Source organism: Haemorhous mexicanus, chromosome 6 (genome assembly GCF_027477595.1).
Source record: "Haemorhous mexicanus isolate bHaeMex1 chromosome 6, bHaeMex1.pri, whole genome shotgun sequence".
NCBI lineage: Eukaryota > Metazoa > Chordata > Aves > Passeriformes > Fringillidae > Haemorhous > Haemorhous mexicanus.
The window spans coordinates 4,826,320-4,852,191 of NC_082346.1; the positions used below are offsets into that span (position 1 = coordinate 4,826,320).

The 25,872-nt window shown below is 36.8% G+C and overlaps 1 protein-coding gene across 2 annotated transcripts in view; it reads right to left on the bottom strand.

Annotated features, from left to right (window-relative positions):
• Positions 1–25,872, bottom strand: part of ELP4 (elongator acetyltransferase complex subunit 4) — a 140,795-nt gene that overhangs the window by 105,081 nt on the left and 9,842 nt on the right. For both annotated transcript variants that reach the window (XM_059848361.1, XM_059848359.1), the window contains exons 3-5: positions 19,320–19,441; positions 5,230–5,361; positions 311–450 (exon numbers count right to left, since the gene is read on the bottom strand). In XM_059848361.1, the coding sequence (XP_059704344.1) occupies positions 311–450; positions 5,230–5,361; positions 19,320–19,441 (394 nt within the window). The remainder of the gene's footprint in view (positions 1–310; positions 451–5,229; positions 5,362–19,319; positions 19,442–25,872) is intronic.

Below are 25,872 nucleotides of genomic sequence, written 5' to 3' on the forward strand. Positions count from 1 at the left end.
CTGTAATTTCATTTTGGAAGCTTTCTCCACAGCCTCAGGTCAAATGCAGTGTTCTCTTGGGGGTCAGTGCCTGCCAGCACAGAAAATTTAAAATTCTCAGCAACCAGAACTCCAACACTCCCCCAGCTGGGAGCAGAGCTCTGAGCTGTCCCTGTGCCACTCCGGGTGGGTGGCACTGAGCGGCACCCACAGCCAAACTGCTCCTGAACCCCATCCATCACCACAGCAAGTGCAGACCCAAAATTATCATTTCCTGCCAATATGTATGCAAAATCTAAACACACAACAGAACCGTGGTGTCAAAACTTACCATGTTTTCATTTTAGGCTCGAAAGGCAATTCTTCGTGGAGGTAAAAACTGTGCAATTTCACAGACTGACACAGTTCTGGAGACATTTTTTTAGAAACATCATAATAATGGCCAAACTTTGTATAGGTTGTTGGGCTGGTCTGTGGAAACAACAGTACTGATTACAATCTTAAACTATTATCTGTCAAAGGAAAGTAATTAACTAGCAATACACTTCAAACCTGGGTTTTTTCCCATTCACCCTAAATAAAAGCTTAAAGTAGAAAAACATTATAATAATTACTACTAAGTTTTCGTTTCCCCCTTGTCATCCTTGAATGTGAATCTTCACACAGAGTTCAACCTCTGCTATTCCAAGTTGCAGCACCCAAGTGCAGTCAGATAATTAAAAGAATGTCTTTTTTGCACATGTTCTAGACAGATGATCACAAATTTGCAGAGGCCAGATCTGTGAAATCAGCAGAACATGTGTTCAGCCTCTTTGATTTTTCAGTTTCTGACAATTATATGAGTGCTACAGAAATATTTTCAGCTGACTTGGAAAATTTTTCTCTTTATTTATGATCAGTGAAAAAACCAACCATTGCATCTTCATATAAGTGATTTTAATAGAAAAATAAGAAAGAGTTTAAAATTATTTTCAATTCCTTGAAAATCGAACAGCAGGCTGAGCATTACATGCAATAACTATGATTTGCCATAATGAAGATACATTTTCTTCAGATTTTAATTTTGATATAAGAAACACCAAAACCAAATTTAATGCATACCTGTGCAGGAATTACACATTTTGAACATGCTGTGCTATGAAATGGAGGAAATAAATGCATCTGTTTGGTCCATATTAATGGAATTCAGAACAGAACCTGCAACATTATATGAATTATACATGTAAAGTTAACTCCCCCCTGTCCTGGTTTAGGAACCCCCCCCCCCCAAACTGTTATACCATGAAATATTCAAGTAGAAAGTATTTCACCCAAAATGTATTAAACTATTAAAATTAGTTAGAATGATTTGCTTTAGGGTAAATATTTTGAAATTATTTGACTAATAGGTGTTAGGCCTGGTCAGTTATCAGAGAATATCAACAGGAACAATAATGCAATACTTTTCCCAGAATAACCAATGAAACCCAAACTTTTAGTTAAAAGAAATAAGCAGTTTATATAAAAAAATTAAGATCCATGGAATTGATTATGAATATCTAGTCATTCGAGGCAACTAGTTTTACTAAAAAATATTTATATAGAAAAGCACATTCTCTAAATCAGTGCACCAATTTATTTCTTGGTATCTGATTTTTAAAGTAGGCAGTTCAATAAAACACAACATTCCATCAAAATTTAAATGTTTTTATTGTAAAATGTAACTTTATTCAAAACAAGGCTTCTGAAAGCAATTTAAACAGGGGCTGTTCTTTGGCCTATAATCTATTCTTTATCCGGATTACAGATCAGAATGTTTTTACTGCAATCTCTGCCAGAGCTCATCTTTTTATTGTGTACTTCCAAGCCCCCTTAATGTTTTAGAAAGGCCTTGACTAACTGAACTTTGATCTGATGTCTTCATTGAGAAAAGCTCCAGGTCGCCCATTTCAGATGCAAATCCTTCCTGAGGCCCAATAGAGTTTAGTAAAGACAGCAAAAAAGAAGAAACAAGAAGTTTCCAGGATCCTCTTTGAGAATCCTGAGGCACATTGGTGTCCTTAATCCACCCCGCTGCAGGGATTAAGGTAGGTGATAACCTCTCCCGCTTCCAAAGAATGAGCACAGTGCCTACAAACTGGGTGGAGCCTGGGATTTGGCGCTAATAAAACCCCATAAAAGCAATAAAAGCTGGGTCCACGGCAGAGGGCCCTGAATAGGGCTCAGTGTCCTGCATTCCCAGGCTTAGCAGGGAGCTGCTGGAAAGCCTACCTGACCCAAGGAAGCGTGAACAATGAGACGGGGCAGAGCGGCCGCGCGCGGCGCCCAGCGCACACTCGCCAGCCCTCTCTGACACCGACACCTTGGGCTTTAGGTTTTTCTCTTCTGGTTTGGTGTGCAGCTTCTAGCTTTGGATTAACTTAGTTTATAGTTCATATGAAGTGTTTCTTGGATCTTTTCACAGGATGGTGAAGACAAAACAATCCTACTCTAGCTGGAGACTCAAGGGCAATCTCTTCAAAGTTCAGGCCCAAAGCTTAAACAACGTGAGGAGGGTGAACAAGCAAGCAAGGAGGATGAAACTTCATCATTTGAAGCCATTAATTGGACAGTTAACTCCTACATGCAAAAGGATTAAAACTTATAAAAATGTGAGACCTCATTACCAAGCCCTCTTTTGCTTCCATCTTGGAGCCATCTGGGCGCTGACAGGGTGTGGCCTTTGAAGGGACTTCAATAAATATCCACTTTATTCCTCTGAACTCCTTCTAGCCTCTGTCCCAGCTCCTCAAGAAGGCATCACTACATTGCTTAGCAGGCTGGAGGCTCAGGCCAGCTCTTTCCTGGATTCCTGGTTTGCACAAGGAGAAATTCTCTAAACTGTCAGTGAGCAGAGCGCGCTTTTACGCTACCGTCTGCTGTTAATGTTTCTAATTGCAATCCTAATGTGCTAGAAATCTCAGATTTAGGATGAACCAAGGCAGAAAATTGATTTCACGCTGTGACAGTTTATATATTGCCCCAAGAACATAAGCAGTTCATTCAAAAAAAAAAAAAAAAAAAAAAAAAAGAGAAAAAACCACACTGTCTTGCATCGCAAAAGAGGCTCCCATATACTCAAAAGTTGAAATTAATTCACCTCTGATACAGATATAAGTAACAAACTGGCAAAGACACACCAAGCATAAGAAGGTCTTTCACTCCAACAGATTTCTTATAAATCTATGTTTTTCTGATCAATGTATGTGCAATATGTAGAGAGAAACTGTGACAGCTGTGAAGAGCACTAATACAATATCATGCCTAAGAACAAAAACCAGGTACCTGGCTGGTCTAAACAGGGTCAAATAAATGCAAAGGGAACATCTGAACTACCAATCAAAAATCTATTATTACTCAGAAACAGTAAACAAATCAATCAACAAAACCACCACAAAGACATATTTTACTCAGCATTCCTGCTCTGTATTTAACCAGATAATGGGTGGAAAAGTTTCTCCTATCATGTTTAGAGCTCTAGCTAAAAGCAAAGCTAATTTTCCTCTTTCACTGTTGAAACTATTTGACAGCAGTTTTTGAAAATGCACTGGCATATTAGCTCAATCAGTTTGGAAAATATGCCTTGAAATTTTATTCAACATTGGTTTTTACCAGCAAAGGAATATTTAAAGGAGGAATCACAACCAAAGTTGTTCATTAAATTATTGAACTAAATGTATTGTTATGGGTAGCAAGGCAGTATCAGATTTTTCCTCAATGGAGTATAATCACCAATCCAATTACATAGAACACAGCAAAAAATTTATGATAACTGAAATACAAAATATTGATAAATACAAATTTAAACCAATTTTTCACCAGTTAAAATGTCCTGAGGAATCTTAAGTATAGATTGTTTAAGACTGATACTTTTATTTGTGTGTTTTAATTTTTGCATAAATTGAGCATACACATAAAAACATTGTGCCTCAACTATTGAGAATAACCAAGGACCAATTTAAAAAGCAACAATAACAAGGGAACCCCCCCCCAGAAAGACTGAATCTTATTCTATCTTGCATAATCAATTTTCAGTAATCAAGGGTACACACATCATGCTTTTTCAAGAAATATTACATTAGTGGAAGAAGTGGTTGCTGCTATGAAGTTAAAGAAGATGAGTAGACACCAAACTGAATTTTCAAATAAATTTTCTATTTTGTTAGAAGATCAGAACACAATTTGTTAACAACGTGCAAATGTTTTCATATCCATGTACAAGGAACTCTGCTAGATTTTAAAACAGACAAATTATTTTGGGGATGGTTCAGAGTGGCACAGCAAGCTTCACAATAATAAAATTGATGAAATTATATGATTACCCTGGAGGCTGTTTGATTTGGCATGTCACCATATATAAGTCTTTTCTGACACAACTGTATAGCCATGTCTGTGCAATTTCACAGAAAACCAAACATGCCAAGCCTTGTAAGATCATTTTGTCACATTCCAATTATGTTTTTAAGAATACAACTGAACTTACTAGGCAGGTATGACTACATCTAAACCAGAATTTATAAATGTAGACTAAAATGTACAGACAAAAGCTGGATTTGATCCTGGATAGCCAGAAATGCTGTAATTTTGTTAAAGACTGATTGAGCCACTGGATTAAATAAGAAAGCCACCAGCCATGGGAGATGGATTATCCACAAAACACCAACAACTGTAAACTCTGAAAGACTGACCACTGAGCTTGTTCCTTACATTGTCCCTGCACAGTGCTTAGCTCCCAGTGACACTGAGGCTGATAGAATCTCAAGTGCTTGCTTTAGTTGTTACGCACATGGATAAGCAGGTCAACAGCTTGCTTCCACACAGTGCTTCCACTGCAGACACCCACTAAGTCCTGTTGATTAAACCTACTTAAACAATTTGTGTGCAACTTAAATTTGGGCCAAGTTTGGAAGCAAACACATTATCCAAACTTTCATAAAAAGCTGTCTCAATTTGATAATACTCATTGAAAAATCCCATGGAACTTAAATGGTTTTTACTTGTAAATTACTATTATCTGTAGTGAGTTTTAGAGTACCTGCAAACTCCCAAATTCCCTTTCTTGTTGCATCACTAGAAATTAAAATATTCAGTGGTGTATGATAGTTTTCCCTCAAAGAGGCAATCCTGTAACAATGCCCATTAGCAGTTCTGTTGTCCAGGTTCTACTGAAAAGCATTTGCTTTTCAAATTCATTTTAAGTGCAAGAGGAAAGAAGCAGGAATTAACCATTACCTCAATTTTTGGTAAATTTTGGTAGCGCCAGGCTATTTTCATAGAATCCTGAAAATCCTCAGACTTCACAGCTGCTGCTTCATCTCCCAATTCCTTCCTGTAGGAATCATCAAGCAAAGGGGCTGGAAGTTCCTGCAGGTAGAGAGCAAAAAAATGTCAGCTATCTACAAGAGAAATAGCAGTTCAGGTTTTTATCCACACCCCCCTCCAGCGAGATAACACAGTTATCTGAGTATAATGGGCAGCTGCAAAATCTGTAAAAGATTAATAGATTAAAAGAACTCTTCTGAAGGACTGGCTCCTACTAATACTGAGCAGGGAAAAAAACCCCATGTAGTTATTACTGGAAACATGAATTATAGAAGTAAAAGAAAGAATGCAGAATGGAAATACCCCATTTGATGCTCTACTTCATCTTGAGTATTCCCATTCCCATTGAGTATCACCCATATTCTTTTTTTGTAATTTTTCTTTAGAGGTTGATCTCCTAAATTACTCAATTTCTGACAGTTGTCACCGACATGTTTTCTGAAAGATCCTTTCCTTAGGATTTTTTCTCCTTAGAAGCTGAGAGGCCTCAGGAACAAAATGCAAACAATGATTATCTGCTGCTGTGGAATGCAACAGGTGGATCTGGAATTGGTCTCATGTGGTTGTTTCTAATTCATGGCCAATCCCAGTCCAGCTGTCCAGACTGTCTGGGTCAGAGACAAACCTTTGTTATTCATTCCTTTTCTATTCTTAGCCAGCCTTCTGATGAAATCCTTTCTTCTATTCTTTTAGTATAGTTTTAATATAATATATATCATAAAATAATAAACCAAGCCTTCTGAACATGGAGTCAGATTCTCATCTCTTCCCTCATCCTGGGACCCCTGTGATCACTGTCACAGACAGTGGGCAAGTTCCCTGCATATTTAACCCTTTTCCCATAGCAAATTTAAGCCTATTTTAACATAAGAACTTTGTTAGCTGCTGTAAATCATTCAGAAGTCTCCAAGAGACCACAGCAGCCTACAGACACCAGCTGAAAGCCACTGAAACAGGATGGTTTGGAATTTCTCTTCTGCTAGCCAGTAGGCATGGTATCTACTCATGATGGATACCTCATGGACACAAACACAGGAAAGGAAGACAGGAATGTTCAATTCTGGATTTTTTTTTTAAGTTTCTAATGTACTTTCTGCCTTTGCTGCACTGCTGAGAAAGTAAACAACACGTGCTGAATTCAGAACTCATGCAATGCACTTCTACACCTACTGGAAAAATAAAGTGCAATGAAGTTTTCTGCCCCAACTTTATCACAGCCATGCCTGTAAGCTGAAGGACACAGAATCTCTGCTTCAAACAGAGCAAGGCTTAGCTGAAAACTCTGTTTTCCTTGAGCAAAGACTCTTGAGGAAGAACTGTGACATGCCTCAAGGGCCAAACCCACACAGAGCTGGCCAGTAGCTCTGTATTGTGTGTGGAGATATATCAAAAAACAAATTTGAAACCTTTAAAAGAAGAACCTGGACTGAAGGGTGGGACACACATCAAACACTGCACACAGGCAGGGCTTATGGTGACCATAAATACCCAGGGGGCATTCATGGCTGTGTGGGGGTACACGTGGTACAAACTCAGAAATGAAAGTATTAACACACCCATTTTGGGTTTAGTGCTACACTTCTTTACTATTCATAAAATTAACATTGATATCTAATAATAAGTTATTAGTAATTTTAATATTAATTACAATAATCTCTAATGATAGGTTAATAATACATTTAGTATGTATTAATTTTATTAATATGTTTCTAGATGTATCTTTATTTTATTTACATTTATTTTAATGTTATTTATTATTCATGCAATTATATTAATTAATATTTCAAGTATTAATATTACAATACTTTAAGAGTAAATAATAAAGTATTATAATAATGATTTTTGTATATGATATGATATTCTTATTATAATTATTACAAATATTATAATTATTATAATTAATACTATAATAATACATAAATAAATAATATTAATAGCTAATAGTTATTAGAAGAAAAACTATTAATGTGCATATTTCCATACTTAACCTTACTAACAATATGTGCTACTTTGTTTCTTTTGCATAAATTAATATAGCAGCTATAATTATGGGGAAAAAAAAGAGATTTCAGAGAGTTGCTTCTGTCTCTTCCTGGGGATGGTCACTACACTTTCTGAGGCACCAGGCAATGGAAGTTAGGAAAACTTTTATAAACTTTACAACTTAATAAGTTGCAGAAATAGAACAACTGTATCTACGTGTTCCAGCAGCTCAGTAAAAGGTACAAACCACACCTTTGAGCAAGTTATTTTATTTCTTTTGCTTGTACAAACGAACTGCAAAAGCCTGGTAATGACTACTCATGAGAATGATTATGTACAGAGTTATATCTTCAGATTTATCACAGCTTGTTTAAAAAATACACTTGCATACAATAAACTCATTACTGTGGTAATAAAAATTGGGTTTTCTAGGTAGGAAAGCTGCACAAGGATGAAAATTTTGATTTAGTATTTACAGATTTATAATAGCTGTTTCAATTAAAAAAAAAAACAACAACTTTAGTCAGAGTTCCATTACATCTACCCAGCAAGAAAGGAGGCAAGCTTTCAAATGAAAGATTTCTGACAGATGGGACCAAATGAAAACAGAACACTGTACTGGAAGGTTCTGAGAAACCTGAGGTGACAAGCACCCTGATGCATTTCACATACATGCAGATAAAACCACTTACATTTACTTCTAAGAGCATTATATCAAGAATTTTTCTTAAAAGAAAAAGTTACTTTGAATTTTACATACATGCAGATAAAAACCACTTTCATTTACTTCTAAGAGCATTATATGAAGTATTTTTCTTAAAACAAAAAGGTTACTTTGAATTGTTAATTTTATAACTCAGCTATCCTCAACAGAGTTAATCAATCTTCTTTTCCAACTGAGATGTTACTTTGAAAACACACACTGAACAGTTCAAATATTGTGCAGATTTAATTTCCTCAAACAATTATTCATAAATATATTTAATAATGATTTAATAAATAGATTTTTCATAGATTTAAACTTCCTGTCATAAAAAGGTCTTTCTTTTTCAGTGAAGAGCTGCTGATACTTGATCATCTCAAAACATTCCTCATTTAACAGTAATTAGAAAAAAAACCCCAAACCAAGTTTCATTTATAAAAGTGACTTCTGTTAAGAAGTAATTTGGAGGCCCAAGCAACATTTCCAGATCAACTTGCTCCCAGGTAATTTTTTGTAGTGGTGGGTAATCTCTGATTTTCTGAAAACAAGTGCCTGCAGAGCTCATGAAATCTTGCTTAAACATTTCATCCAACTGCCTGAGCCTGCCCCTGGTTCAGACACCACCACTGGGCAGCCTCCACATCACCTGCAGATCCAAAAGGCAGGAAATGGCAAATTGTACAATTCTCCTTCCTGCAGGTAAAGGGGAAACCAGCAGCAATATTCCTTACAGCTATTTAATATTTTTCTCCCCTAGAATCACTGCAGATGCCTACAATTTGTGCTGCTGGTTCATTGTTGCTGTGTAGTAATTGGGAAAGTCAAATTTGAGACAGGGATATTAACTACAAAAATCTGTGTATTTTACACCTAAAATGTATTTCATGCTGAAAAAAGAACAGAGGTCAAGGCAATAAGGGTGAGAAGTTCTTCAAGCTGCTTAAATACCTCAGGTAACACTGAGAAAAAGTTCCTGCTTTCCAGTGGGAGAACAAAACCTTCTTCCATGGCCCTGTGTGGCAGGGAGACACCACAAATCCCAGCTGCTGACACCCAAAACACTCAGTCCAAAAAAAATCAGAGGTGCACACACCATCACTGCAACACAATTTGGCACAGTGGTGTGTCCTTACTGCTGCTGAAAATGAAGCAGATTAAGAGATCAAGGAAAAAAAAATGGTCTCACCTGAAGCTGATAAAAGATTTTGGCTGCCAGAGATGAAAATCCATCAAAGAATCCATCTGAAACAGCCTTTTTTTTTTTTTTTTTTTTTTTTTTTTTTTTTTTTTTTTTTTTTGCCAATATCATTTGCTTTTAATTTCTAACACAAGAAAGAGCTTTTACTTTGACATCATAAAAAAACTTCTGACAACAGAAGAGCACATGCATCAGCTCAGGTCTGGTGTATTCTGTCTCGTTCCTTGGAAGGAAAAGCAGAAAAGAGCAGGAGCACTCCAAGAACTCTCTCAGACCAAACCAACTCTAAACTGCTTTTTAAATGCCTTCACCTAACAACTACCATGCTCCCCTGAAGAATGTTTCTTAGATGAGCGATGTTCTTGTCCCTATGCAAGGGACACTGAGATTTAAGACATTTCTGGGCCTCCTACATCTCACAGCCATGCAATTTTCTTTGCCAAAATCCATTCTAAAGCAAAGATACCCTGAATTATACTCTTGGATGTGGGGGTTGTGAACTCCATGGCCTCTCAGGAGGCTCTGTCCATAATAAACTGCAGCCTGCAGAAGGTGCTCTGCCTTTGGATAATTTGAAGACCAACTACCTGAGTTCAACCAGTTTTATTAACCTGGTTAAATACATTCCAAGATATCCTTGGAATGAACACAAAGAGAGGGGGAAAAAAAATTCCAATCCTATTCAAGGTCAGAGTTTGTCTGTAATTTCATCATTTTCTATATAAAGAATATTAAACAGAGCTAATAAAGATTGTTTACCTCTAGATTTACATCCTACTTTTATCACTGGTTGATAAAGCAACCAGCTTCAGATACCCTCAACTCCATTTACACCAAGCTGGAAGAGAAAAGAGAGGCAGAACATGCAGGAGCTGTTTGAAGTTATGTCTGTGCTCAGTAGAAGCCAACAAGCCTTCTTCAGCCTGCCTGAAGACTCAAAAAAAATAACTAGAGGGTCACTGTTTTTCCTTAGGATGTACTGATTCATGCATCCCAGCCTTAATTTAAAATTTTAGTTAGTTTACTACTTCTAGGATAGTCTTTCTTTAGTTAAGTTAGGGACAGGACCCATAGAGTTCACAAAGTTCTTGTTAAAAAGTTTTTTTTTTAAAATTTTCTTTCTTTACATAGCCAATAAAAAGAAAAAAAGTTATTTAAAAAAGGAAAATATTCTAAAAGTTTTATTCTATTTCATATTACTCTTTAATTATTATTAATAATTTTTTCTTTGTACCCTTTTAAAATTTTAAACCTACTTTACCTTTCTCCTAATCCTACCTCACAATAGAAAGTAAGTACACTAATAATTAATAAACACTAAACCCACTACACTTCTTGATACAATTAGCTAAAAAAAAAAAATCTCAAAATTAACAAAATCTCAAATTAACAAACCCAAACCATTACAATGGGCAATACTGAAAATTCTGAATGATCCATACATTTCTTATTTTCTTTCTATCGACTTTTATTCTTCACAAATAAATAGAATTTGAATGAAAGTCTTTCCCCTCTTCCGACTCTGGTAATTAAATGCAATTTTTTCTCTCAAGAAAGGAACTGTTTCCAAACCTGACCATGCCTAAGTGACACAGAGCACCTCAGGGTGAGAGTTGGCAGCCCAGCTATCATTACACAGACATAACCTCAAAAATATATCTGCCATTACACAGATATATCCTCAAAAATATATCTGCCATTACACAGAAATAACCTCAAAAATGTATCTCTCATTACACAGATATATCCTCAAAAATATGTCTGTCATTAGCCTCCAAAATAAAGGCTCAATGTAGCTTCAAAAATCAAGGCTGGATGGTTTTACCTGAACTTCACAACTCCTCAGAACCATGCAAGGCTTCATTACTGTCCAAGAATGACATAATTTAGGATTTAATAGATTTATGTTCTTCCAATCAAAAATCAGAATTTTAGAAGAAGGCAGTATTACCAAAATAAGTAGAATTTATTTACAAAATTTCAGGCAGGATCTGGAAATCAAAGTGTTATTTGAACAATGGACCAAGAAAAGGAGAGTTGAGCTACCATCCCATAATCTCTCTATTTAATCTATTTTTGTTGAAAAATATCTCAGCTCCCACAACCCAGAGCTTTGAAAAGCTTTGGGACTGACAAATTTGTGGCATCAGTGTGTCTGTCAACTTCTGAGAACTGTTACATTCCCCCAGGCTAAAAAAAGACAAATCTTTCATAAGGTACATAAAAAAACAAAGCATGTAGCAGTGCATTAGTTAAAATAAAAATACCCCAAAAACATGCAGCATTTCTTGGGGTCAACTAAAATACAAATCTTTGCTATGCAGCACCAACACACAAAAAGGCAAACAAGTGCTGAAGTTATTAAGGGCAGTTGGGCTGGAGAGAAGGAAGCTTGCTGCTATTTTAAAATGAAAAAAAAAAGTTTGGGAGGAAAAATCAGTTTTCTGGAGTGGTCACAGTAAATGACAAAGCAATTAAAATAATTTTGTTTCCTGCAAACCAAGCTGTGAAGGTTTTACTGCAGAGAGGGGATCATTTATTTCAGCAATAAAGCTTTTCTCTTTGCAATGAACTGGTGGATGAGCTGTACCTGCTGCAGTCCAGGTCCTCCTGGGTTTGCTGCCACAGCACTGAGCCTGCCTTGCTTTGGCAGATGCACGAAGCAAAATCAGATTCTAACAGTTTGACCTCTCTCACTTCTTGTGTTCTCTGGGGGATAATAAAATCCAAGATACAATCCCACAGCAGTTAATGAAGCTTAACCTCACACCCTCTTAATTACCAATGCATTACACCAACTATAGGCATCATACTCCTCTCTAAGCTATTTTACAATTCTAAAGAAGTACTACTGTGCTATTATTTAGCAACATAATCCAGGCTGTATGTGAAATCCCTCTTATATAAAATCCTTTGATCCTTATGGGTTTCAATAACTGCATAACTCAAAGTACTTCAGAATTTCAAACATTATCTATTTATGTATCAATAAATATGTTTTTCACACGGGTTTATGCAACTATTTTAAAGTGCAGTTATTATCACAAGCATGATAAAAACACAAAATAAAAAAATACTAAAGGGATAATACTAACATAAAAATACCAATAATACTAAAATTCACATGAATTTAAGGCTCTTTTTCATCATGTTAATTTTTAGCATTTAAAGGACACCAGATGGTAAATCAGGAAGGGTAAATACTTTCTTTTCAACAATGCATTATAGAAATGTCAGTTTAAAGGGCCCTACTCCCAAACTGGGGGGAGGATTCTATTTTCATTGTAATTACTTGTGAATACAAGGTGTATTGTTAAATAACATAAATGAATGGATACCAATTTTTCTTCTTTCAGCAGCCCTTATACAATAACTTCTTTCCATCTCCAGGTAAGGCTGGTCTACAGAAATTTTCCCTTGACATTCAGAAAGACCTAATGAGTGCCAGCCCAGGGTAAACAAGAATTGTGTGAAGAGAAACAATTCCAAGCACTATTCCTCTGGTTTAGGAAATAAGAAGAGCCAGTTGCAAGTACTCCAAGTGTCTATTTTTAAGCCATGAGAATATAGTCCATACCCCACATACACAGAAGTAAATCCCACACTTAATTCACAGAACTCTTGCTGTAACTCCCTTGCACTGTGGCTGCATTTCACAACACTTAAACCCAAGAATGCCTATCAGACAATCAGATGATATTTTAAAAAATTTCAGATTTTTCTGAATCAGTTCATGAATGCTTAACTATGTGACAGATAAATACAGCAGAGAATGAGAAAGTAAAATTGTGTGAAGGAACTGAGTGTCCTTGTCCCAAACTCTGTAAAAACCCTGCTGCAGTGCATAATGCACAGGCCTGAGCCTAAACAGAGTAAATGATAACAGCATTTTTCCTGAAAACCTTCAGAGATGAGCACTGGAAGCAATAGCCCATTAAATGAGCAAAGCACCTCTACAAAGTTCCCAACTAGATTTGTTAAACAGATATTTGTGGACACTGAAACCCAAACATTTAGATTTTATCACTTTTATGATACATTTTTGTCATGGTTTGACGCTGGTACAATGGCAGTGCCCCCATGAAAATATATTCTCCCTAGTGTCTGCTGTGAGATGTGACCAGAAATAGAGCAAAGCAGGCTCAAGCTTAGAAATAAAGGAAAAAAAAAAAACTTTATTAACCAACTATATGTAAAAAGTAACACACACATAACTCAGAATGAAAACCTTTGCAAACATTCCTCCTCCTCCCCCCACACAAAATAGAACCTTAGATTCTCAATTCAGTTACCATCCCTCAGATAACCAACTCTCAGTTAAAGGCCAAGTCAGTGTCACAGTTGAAACAGCCACAATCCACAGAGTCCCCACACAATTCCAGAAGGCTTCAGCCCAAACAGAGTAACACCTCACCTCTTCAAGAGGCTGCCAAGTGTCTGCTCCTCCTGTCCTTCAGCCCAGCCTTTAATGCCCTCCTGTTGCTGCCCTGCCCCTGTGTGCTCTCTGCTCCCTGTGTGACTGCTCAGCACCCCTGGGCACTCCATGGCTCCTTACCTTCCATAGCATTCACCTGTCCTGCACAGCTGGAGCCACTGGGGATGAGGCTCAGCCCCACTCCCAATCACCACAAATTCTGTGCCCACAAGTGAGATGCCTGTTTAAAAAACCTCTAAGTTCACAACCAAGATGATGAAAGAAAATTTCCTTGATGAACAGACAAGGATTGGCAGATGAGAAATCAGATATCTGAGCCAAACATTCATTTTCTCTGGTTCTAGAAAAACTTTTTATTAGATTGATCTGAACTTTTGACAAAGATGAACCTTTATGCTTTCAGATGAAGCTCTATGCTTTTTTTTTTTACTGCTTTAAAAGATTTAATTATTTTTAAACAGAAAAAATATTTTATTTCAAGTGTATCTTTCACACCTCAACAACTTTTATGTGAAGATTATAACACAGTTCATAATGGAGAAAGTAGTACATTACAATATAATGAAACATTTGTATTTTATCAATGAAAAATGTAAAACAGATTCGCCCAACATGCAAGTAAGAAAAGTAAACAGATGAGCAAGAGCTGCACAAAAAAGAAATTAAATTTTTCAACTCATCTGCCTGGCAACTCAACCCTCATCTTTGTGCTACCACAAGACTTCAGTAGAAGGAAAGTTCCTTTCTGCTGTAACTGTAATTGGATTTCTGTGTATTGAGTGACACCATTTATTAGCATGCAGCAGCTGAATCACTACAGCAAGTTCCTGCATTTTGAAAGTATATTTAGAAAAAAAGACTAGGAATGTAGCCCTATTTGCACATACATTTTAACCTTTTGAGGTATTATGCTATAATTTATGAGCATCTAAAACTGAAAAAACACCTCCAGCATTGATACATAGCTTCTGTCCCAACACCAGACAGCAAAGAGCAAATAATTAGAATTACTCTCTGAAAACAGACAGCCCTGACCACCAGCCTGATAATTTCTTCCAGGTTTGCATTTTTCCTTTTGACAAAACAATGGTTTAGGATCATATCCATGAGGGAAAGAGATAAGCATCATGGCTGAATGTACTTTGCTGAAGTGAAAAAAGTCCATGTAGACAGCTGTGTTTTCTTTCAAGGCACTGTTTGCACACACCACAATACAGCAGCCCCATGGTTTTAATTGTTGTTGTGTTTTAAACAAATAATAATAATAAAATAAAATGTAAATAATAAAATGAAATGGAAATAGTAAAAGTTCATTTTGCTAGGTTCTTCCTGCATTCACTTTTTCAGCAGGAAAAGAGTAAATGAGCACTTTCTGTTCTTCAGGCCTGCCCTGTTTGCTGAAGGTAGGACTTTTTTATTCTTCTCCAAATTACTTAAACAAACATAAAATTAAAGTATAATATTAAAAAAGTATATAAAATATAAAATTAAAATATACTTTAACTTTTGCTTTAGATATCTTTTCAGCTTAGGAACTTGCAAAAATAGTGTTCCTGGAGAGTTTTTTTTATGTTTTGTCTTTTGTTTTTTTTTTTTTTTTCTTAATAGCCATTACAGGTGCCCACAGACCCCTCTCAGCTTCACCACCATGAGAAACTGCATTTCCCCCTTCCACTGTGACACCCTTTATCCTCTCTTCTTGGAAGAGAACCTCCAAAAGGCAATCTCAGCTGAGTGCAGAAGTATCCTGCAATAAAATTCCCACTTGAAAACAGAAATTCCATTGAAAGGCAATAATCAAAGTTTTCCACAAGAGATGAGCAGACAGTTCTAGAAAAAGCAGTTCTGGAGCTCCCACTCTTCCACGTCCGGCTTGTAGGTACCACATGGAAAGGTCACTGATCCAGCACTGGCCAGGGTACCACAGGTTAAATGTAGTGCTCCAGGGGATGCTGGCTTGTTTTCCAGAACAATAATGAGCTGTAAGTCTTCCTTATAAGACAGATCATAGAATCACAGAAGGTTTTGTGTTGGAAGGGACCTTAAAGATCATCTCAGTCCAACTCCCCTGCCATGGACAGGCACACCTTCCACTAGCAGGTTCCTCAGAGCCCCATCCAGGCTGGCCTTGGACATTTCCAGGGATGGGGCAGCCAGCAGGTGCTTCTCTGGGCAACTTGTGCCAGGGCCTCAGCATCTTCACAGAGAAGATTTTCTTCCCAATATCCAATTCAAGTCTGCCCTCTGTCAATTTAAAGTCATTTCCCCTTGCTCTGTCACTATTCCGCCCTTGTGAAAAGTCCCTCTCCAGCTCTCTCCTAACTGGAAAGCTGCTGGAAGGTTCCCCCAGAGCCTTCTCCTGTCCAGGCTGAACAACCCCAATTCTCAGCCTGTCTTCACAGAAGAGGTGCTCCAGCCCTCTGAGCACCGCAGGGCCTCCCCTGGACTCAGTCCAGCAGGTCTGTGCCCTTTTATTGCTGGGGAGCCCAGAGCTGGATGCAGAGCTCCAGCTGGGATCTGCAGAGCAGAGCAGAGGGGCAGGATCCCCTGCCCTGCCCTGCTGCCCACGGGGCTCTGGCTGCAGCCCAGGGCACATTTGGCTTTCTGGGCTGTCAGTGCACACTGCCAGGTCCTGCTGAGCTTCCAACACCCCATCCCTTCTCAGGGCTGTTCTTCATCCATCCTCAGCCCAGGCTGTGTTTGTGCTGCGGATTGCCCCAGCCCAGGTGCAGGACCTTGCTCTTAGCCCTGCTGAACTCCATGAGGCTCTCCTGAGCCTCTCCAGGCTGTCAGTGTCCCTCTGGATGGATCCCTGACCTCCAGAGGCTGCACACAGAGCGTGCTGTTGGCAGCTTGGTGTCCTCCATCCAACTTTGCACAGGCTCCACAGCAAAAGCAACTTAACAGAGCAATCTTTATTGTCAAGGTAAGCTATAAATAACCCATCTTTTTCATTAAAACTTGTGAAAATCAGTTCTATCCCCCAACCTAAATAAAATAATCAGGAATAAAGGTGAAGAAATTATTTTACAGGTAGTTTAGGCAGTCGTAGAATTTTAATGCCAAACCCGAAGTAATTTTACTATTTAATAAATTTTCCATTTACCAATGCAAGCAGTTTTATTTTATGATCAGTCACAGAAGTTACGATATAATTTCTTATATTATATACATTCCCAGTGCTTATGCCCTTAGAATAAAAAGTTGCCTTTTTTTTTGAAGACTATAGAGTGAACAGAAATGCCCTCCACTGTTTAAAATACTATCTAAAAACCAGCATGTATATAGTTCTGTAGGTTTTACCAGAGGTGTATAATTTTTCAGCATTACATCTTAATGCCAGTTTCCTGAAGAAGCTTTGACTACAAAAGGCATGAATATATTTTCAAAGGATGATGGATAAATTGGTGGGTGGTAATATAATATATCTTAGGCAGCTGATCAGGGCTTTTTATCCTCTGCCTGTCTTTTAGTTATACACAATTTCAAGATAATTATGGTCTATAAGAATGTCTTTTCCCCTTCCTACTACCAGCAATATTTGTCTTGGTTATAGGTTCAAGAAACTTCCAATCACATCACAAAATTGGAATAGGGCAATTACAGCACTTCAGCAGAGAGCTGAACATGCAAACAGACTGACCACACCATATGGACACTGAATATGGACACAGTATGGACACTTCATGAACTGCCTTTATGAAATACACCAGCCAACTAGATACTGGCTGTGGAATGTATTGAATCCATACTTGAATTTTACAAAGTAAAACCCAAGCCTAAGCTGTAATTCAGGTTGGTATCTACCATGTCTCTGTGGCCTTTCCAGTAAAGAATACAGTCCAATCAGACACTGAAAATACATTAATTACTAATCTCATTAAATGAAGTGCCATGTTATTCAATGGTCAGATAGGCTATATTAAAATCCCAACTCTGTGGAGTCATCCAAATCCCAAGCAGCTCATTTTTATGACAGGAGAGATCTTCTTGAAGCACCTGAAGGTGGGGGTTACTTCACTGACACAATACAAATCAGAGAAATTAACTCTGCTGTGCCTTGTCTGCTAAACAAAGGAGGTGTTGAACAGCCAAGGTGAGAGTAAACAGCGCAGACAAGAACATTGTTGGATACACAAGGGCACAAAGGAAGGCAGAAATCAAAACAAGATGATGTTTATACAGCAATATTGTCCCTCCATTTACAGTCTCCTGTGGCAGCACCACCATGGAGTCACAACAGAGGAATGCAGCATTCCTGCCTAGTGTCTACCCCTGGAAATTAGGAAGGAAAATGATTCCATATCAGACAATCAGAGCTGGGTAAGGCACAGCAAACTGACTGACCTCAAACTCAAAGTGGTACAAGGTGTATGGCAGATGTATGTAACAATGTCTGCTGGTTATCACATAAAGGAGCCAGATAAAACACAACAGGCTATGAAAAACTGAATCAAAGGTGAATGAAAGAAAAATGGAATGTACATTAGCTACTCCATTTTAAGAAAATTTAATGCAATGCAATAAAAATACCAATTGGGATAATTAAATCTCAATGAGAAAAACAACTGCAACAATCGTGTTGTATCATCAGGGAGTCAGTACTTGATCATCAGTTATTTAAAACCACTTAATAAAAAAATATAGCACATTCTTATGTAATTCATACTTGAAAATGAAATTTTAACCTGTTTGTTTAACCTTTATTCTAAACCACAAGTGAGAAAAAATTTCACCCTTAAATGAACCTTCTTTAGGTTTAGCATTAAAAAACTGATTTTTCACGATCACAATAATTTCATTTCATTAAGAATATACTTTTTCCTGAATACTGATGATAATGTTCAAGAGGTAAGGCATAGAATTTACCATCCCTAGGTAGGAAAACAGAAGAGTAACCATTTTGTCCAGAATTAGTCTCTGAAGACACTTAAGGAAATAGCCAGACTTCACTTGATGCAGAAGTAATCAGGAAATTATATGTTACTTCTGATATTAGGAAAACACAGCCTTAGAAAGACATAAAATATTTAATGAAATTTTGTAAGATTATCCTCACACTTCAGCATTTTTTGCACTGTTGATCAGGCTTTTTCCCTTATGCAATTTTCTCATGACAGAAACTATCAGTGTTGGATTGGGAGTCCACTGAAGTCTGGAGGGATCCTTTCTGTGTGACCTGATCCAAAGCTGACCAAGTTCCCTAGCACAAAAAAGAGTCAGAATGAAATGTAAGTGTAAAGGAAATTGTAAAGATGTTCAGTGATGTTTTTATTTTCTACAGGAAACTACAATAAATATCCATACAAACTGTACACTGTTTCTACCACAAAATACTGGAGGCAGCTTAACTACTCTTCCTCCTGGGCAGCAGGAAAATGTAAGCAGTTGGGTTTACTGAAACCATTCCACTAAGCCACTGGAATACAGAAATAAAATAAACAGGTTCCAAGCCTGATTTGGCCTTGGGAGGATCTTACTCCACTGTCCATAGATGGGAGGTAGAGACCTGAACTGAATTGCCAAATCTGGCTAGTGTAAATACTCCTGTACTTCCCAACACATTCTTATGAATCACCAAGATTAATTCCTTTGTTGCTACACAATATATACCCTTTAAAAGTATTTAATTCATCAAGGAATTACAGCTTTACTTATCAAAAGCAATGAGTCTTATTTACCTTCAAAATGTTGTCAGGATGCTCTTTGGCAGAAGCAACAAACAGGTCATGTCCACAGACAATTCCCTCTGCGAGAAAATACTTCAACAACAAATTGGAGTAAAGGCCATATTTATCCTCCTCTGTGAAAACAAGAATGGTTGGATTTTTTTTTTTGTTAGATAAATTGCCCACCTGTAGGTTCACAACACTGTAAAAGGCCTCTTTGGGTCTATCTTCTGGAGTATAGAATTTACAGCAGAGATCAAAGGTAAAATAGGATTCCAAAACTTTTAAAATAATGCTTTATTTCAAAATTTTCAAGCCAGAGGAATAGTCCTCAATCAGGCATTTGATTCTAAGATGTGGATGGGACACAGCCTCCTTACAAGGCTTCCCATCAGTATCAACTAAGATGGATGAATTTATGGATTAATGGAAAGGGCTTCCTTAATTTAGGAAAGCTATGTTAACATTTCTATTCCTAGTGCTTAAAACTTGATTAAAATATTTGTTACCTGATGCTTTTCAAAATTCAGCCATATTTGGCATGCTAAGCCTAAACAGAGGTAACATTCAGAATAGAGACATTCTTATGTCAGCATTTATTCCAAAGTTGTGAAAACTACAAAAAACAAATGGATGGATTGCAGAAATCAAACAATTAGAAATGTTTTTTTTTTTTGAAACCTAACCAGAGCAAAATCAGAACAAATCCAAAAGACTCATGAATTTGCAGTTTAAGCAGTGAGACAATACTTGTTAGCAGACATTGTGAATACTGGCTCACTGAAATGAAAACACAAACTCCGACTTCAGAAAGACCAGCATTTCCTTCAGCTTCCCTGGTGGAAGTTAAGCGTCAGAAATTAGCAGAATTAGGAAGTCTTAATGAACTCACACAATTAAAACAGCATAACTTCAAGCTATGGGAAGTGATGTGTGCAGAACAACTGAAATCTGAATAATCTCTGATGTTCTTTAATTGTAGGAAGTATCAACAATAGCACTGTTAGTGCTTTTTATGGTTTTTGGGAGAAAAGTGAATGTGCTACATTAGGTTTCACTTTTTCATCTCTTTATCTGGCAGCTGAGAGACAACACACAGGGATGCTGAGGCAGAAAAATACAGAGAGATATTTCTTTATAGAGAACAAAATTCAATCTATTATTTGTGTGACTTGGAAAATATTCTTTAACTACACATATGAAATAGTAAAATTAAAAATAAAAACCAGTAACAAAGAGAAAAAATTAAAAAGTTGTCATTCATATCCAACTTGCAAAAACTAGTACAGAGGAAAATAAAAATACTCTAACTTTGACATGTACCACAATCAAAATGAATCAATGGAGTGAAGGAGAAAAAGAAAGAAGGAAAGTGTATATCCATAAAGGAAAATGAAAACCAATAGCAATGGGGAAACCTAGGAAACAAATCACAGGAAAGTATTGTTGCACTGCTACACTCCTAGTATCTTGCACATGTACTGATACTCAGTGCTGAGATTAACAAGAAATGCAAACCATGAGTGTTCAAAACCACTGGAAAAAACCCAGTTCTCCAAGATATATTCCCCAACCTCCATGGGATACTGGGCAAAACCAGAATTTATTTCCTGCTGTATTAAACTTCATTGTTAAATTCAGTATTTGGGATAGCAGAGTCACTAGAAGTTACTCTAAAGCAGTAGCTCAAACAGAGAAAAATGTTTCATAATCCAGTCACCAAGACAGAAAACGACATAAAACTGGATATCCAAACAAGCCAAAGGGAATAGAATAATTACAACACTCTGACTACTAGTACTAGCCACTCTGCAGTTTGCTGCAGTCTCAGGGGTTTAAGAACTTAGATTGCATTAACAGAACTTACCTTTGATACTGTTGACCTGCTTAGGAGGCCATATTAGCTTTCAATGTACTTGCAACAACACATTGATTTTTTTTTTAATTTTTAATAAGGGTCTTGTGACAAATATGGACAGTTCTGAATCATAAAAAGCACAGGACTGACAAAACCTTACTGGTGACAGTACTGAGTTCCTTGTCAAAATTTCATCAGGATGGATTTCCAAACTGAAAATTTACTTGAGAATTTGGAGCTTTTAATTAAATATTAGGTCCAGTTTACTCTTGCATGCTTATAAAACCATCATTAATGTTCCTGAAGAACTGCCTTCCTACTCAGTGATGAGACTGAGGATGTAGAGCCAGCTGTAAGACTCAGGTGGACACAAGGCTCAATCAGCTAAACTGAAACACTCCCATTGCAGAAACAGTGGCAGAACTAACACTACCTAAGTTTTGAAGTAGTATTATGGTTGTATTTTGTAAATAGTCTCTGTAGCCTGCTTAAATCTTAAACTGTTTCAAGAGGGAAATAAAACCCCATTGCAGAATAAGTGTCCCTTGTAACTGGAGTCCAGACCACTGACAGCTCCTGCCCCCTCAAACATGGCTCTGTCTAGTTATTCTTACTGCTTTGTCCTCAGTAATATATTATTCACACTATATTCATTTCCTTGTGCTAATCTCCCACTATGAAGCTCTCAATTTAAGAGAAAAGACCTCTAGAAATCAAAGTGGCAGCATAAGCTGTACATTTTTTGTTTTAAATTGTCTGAGGTACCTAAAAGAAGCCACCAAGGCTCCCTGTAATCACATCACTGTGGCAGATGTCACTGGAGGGAGACAATTTTGTTAGATCTCTCTCCCTTTGAACAAAAGAGGAAATGGAACACTCATCAGGCACTCTGGAAGGATCCTCAGCTGCAACATTTACATCATCCTTGCTGAATGAAAAATCTTGGGTTCTCAATTTTTAACTACAGGTTAAAGTTCACCTTCTTCACCATCTGAGGCACAGAAACACTGAGTTGATATGTATTTAACTGACATTTAATGGAAAATAAGAAAATGTCTCATTTAGTCCGAGTGTTTTATGGCTCAAGTCTGTGTGTACAACTATACAGACAGTCTTTCCGGATCATGATTTTTGATATTAATTATTCCTTAGAAAGTAAAGAATGTACTCAATTTCTTGGGTCAAACATAACAGAGAAACTCCATAAACCATGGATAAATACAAGAAATCATATGATGTGTTGGTAATTATTTAACTAAGCTAAGAAAAAATATGGCTGTAATAGTTACGAAGAATTTTTCTCAAATTTTATTTGAAATGCTGAAATGTTAAAACATACTGTAGAAATAAAGCCATGAAGAACTATTATATAAACCTTTTAAGTGACTTATTGAGATTCTAATAATTTTGTTGATTCATTGATTTATTTGTAATATTACAGGGCTAGAGGGGTTCTTACACTGCCATACTCTTCCAAAATATATTTTGCAAAACAACATGGAATGTTCAAGTTAGCAAATTAAAAACACATCCAATATAAGGACATATCATTTTAACATAAGCCTTTCCTTTCTTCTTAAATTTTCATAAGAGTAAACTTGCAGTAAAAAAAATTAAATTAAGAATTGGAAAGTGATCTATATATAAACCACCTCATAGTTCCCTACAGTACTCTAAGGATTAGATGTGTCTCAGAAAGCCTTTACAAACAGTGTAGCTGGAATTGTTAAAGTCAATGCATCTGTAAGAATCCCTCAGTTCTTCAATTTGTCAGATAGAGGATGCTTTTTATTGATTCATTTCTAGGTCACTAAACTTTTGTGGTATTCAAAAGATCTAAAGTGCATCCATATGGGGCTTTTCTGATAGCATCCATTGTACCCTGGCTTCAATAGTTAAATTCAGAATCAAAGGAGTACAGCTTTCTTCTTGTAAATAAACAAATCACTTAGCACAGGTACTTCAGCAGCTCACTGATCACTTTCACAGAATCCCAGAATGAAACACTTTCCTGAGAATGCTTGGACTTAGCATTTGAATGGCAAGGACAAATTTTCAACTGTTACCTTTATCTTTCCAAACTCCTCCACATCCAGAAGAACTACCTTCACTCAGGACATGCAGGAATGAACACTTCAGATCGTTTCAATGCTTAGGACAAGCCTGGCCCAAATCTTTAGTCTCAGCCTCTGCACTAACGAGCTGGTCCTTCATTGTGAGCTTCACTTCCAGCTACCAAGGCACATGAACAAATCAGACTCTTGCAGCTGCAGCCCTTTCTGGGTGCAGTCCCCCCAAGTCACACAGCACTGAGCAGCTTTCTGCCATTCTTTTGGAACAAAGAGTGCTCTCCAGCTAAGCAGCAGGTGAGTGACCAGTGAAGCATGAAACTGCACAAGGAAAAGAGATTATTTACCTAGAAGTTATGCATATTGTCTCCAGGACAAAAGCTCCTCTGATCCTACAGATAAGGCCATAAATAAAATAGTCTGTTGTGACTACCCATGGGTCTCTTTCCACGAGTGTGCTTTCCTGGCTGAAAGAGTCATGGAGAAAGAGCAGGATTGCCACTATAAGCACAGGGAATTCCAGCATATAACCTTTTAGCTGAGCACTGAGGATAAAGAGCAATTCCTATTTAGGGTTTTTTTCAGCACTGCACCTTACAGGCTACTGGGGAGTCTTTGCTTCCTTTTTTTTAGGGTTGGGATTAAATTAAATTAAATTCTTGCTGGGACTCAGATGTTTATTAGTTTTTATTTACATTACAGTCTTACAAATTGTGAGTTCTACAGTACTTCACTCAAATAAAGCAAAAATGGAGCCATATCTCTCTCTACAAGGCCTTTTAAGGATAAACTGTCCAATTAGGAAATGACACCTAAATTATTTTTACTTTTAACCTAATAACTACTTGTCTGCAATGTGGACTTTTTAATCTAATTACACAATATTACCCAAAACAATGGAGAAGAAGGTGAAGAAGAAGGACCAGCCTCCACCCTAAAACTTCTATCTTGTTTTATATATATTACTACATTCTAAAATTTAAACTCTCTATGCAATATTATACACTTCTATTTAAACTACACACTTATAATCTCAGTTTTATCATTCAGTTTTGGAAGACTTTTCTATAGCCTCAGGTCAAATGCAGTGCTCTCTTGGGGTTCAGTGCCTGCCAGCACAGAAAGTCTGAAATTCTCAGTAACTAGGGTTCCAACAGGCCACCAAATACATAAGGGACATTTCTCCACACCTGTCTGTAGCTATTACTCAAAGAAATTAATGGTATAGAATTCATGGTATATTCATAGGGATAGAATCTTAAGGCTTTTACCTGGGGCACAGAAAACAAAAGAGAGCAGATATGCGTGAGGCACTGTAAAAATAGAATTTATTTAGAAATTAAGGAAACAAATTTAATTATAGACTTATTCATATGTAATTATGTGACCTTAAGGAAAAACTCCCTCTGCACAGAGGCATTCATGTCCCAAGAGAGGGATGCAGAATAAGCACCAGAACTGGAAGAGGAATAAAAAGTCAGGAACAAAACCTACCATAAGGTAACAAATATCAATAAATGCTGTATTTATAACACCTGACTTTCAAACATCACTATATTAAGCAGCATGAAGGTCTTTGAAAAACTCCAGTGGTCATTTGCAGTAGAATTGCTCAAAATGATGAGAGCTGTAAGAAGAAAGAATAAGCCTGCAACAATGTAATGTACAGATGGCTTATTTTTTTTTCTCTCTACAAAGTCTAGACAGGTTGCCCTAAAGCTGCCAAAAGCCTGTCATAGCCTATCAGTATTGATAATTTTTTTACCAGATAGATGGTTCTACACTGTGGTCCTGTGACCTAAGGTGTGTCTTTCTCCAGCTATGAAACATCTCTCTAAATTGCTGCAGGTTATAAAATGAGATTAATAATCTCAAATTCCATTTTAAGATACTTTTCTAATGTCCACATTTACTAAGCTTGAGGGGATATACTTTGTGTCACTTGCATTTAATTAGCACATGCCAAACCAGGGTTGTCAAACACATAAGTTACAATATTTGGCATTTAGCCATACTTCAGGAAGGTGAATTCTGCTAACTGGTATTTTGTAGGATTATATTTAGCAAATCACTGTTTTGTACCACTCTTGAGATTATCTTTTTCAGCTTTAAAAAGATGATAAATTCAGTTATATTGGCAAGTGAAGAGAGCTCTTACCAGTCAGGTTAAATTGCATGCCTAACAAAAATAAAAGTAGCTAATTAAAGTAGCTGAAACTGCTTCAAGGCTTAGAATGTACAAGTATAGACCTGTTTTTCACCAGACAACTTTAACTTTTAATAACTGACCTCAGCTACTAATAAAACCCCTCCTAATGATAATCTTTAAAGCATTTAGCTGTCAGTGACCTTGTCAAAACTTGGGCTTTCAAAGGTAAGCAAGAATAGGTTCTTACAAGGTGCTCAGGACACCTCTAGTGAGGGTGCTGCAGATCACTATGTAGAACATGGTATATAAACAAAGCTTACCTTTAAAAACAAAACAACAATTTAAAATGTTTTTTAAAATCTTTTTAAAATTTTAATAATTATTATATAGTAATATATTAATTATATATAATTAAAATAGTAATAATATATAACATTATATATTAATATGTTATGTTATAGATATTGTTATAATAATAAAAATAATTTA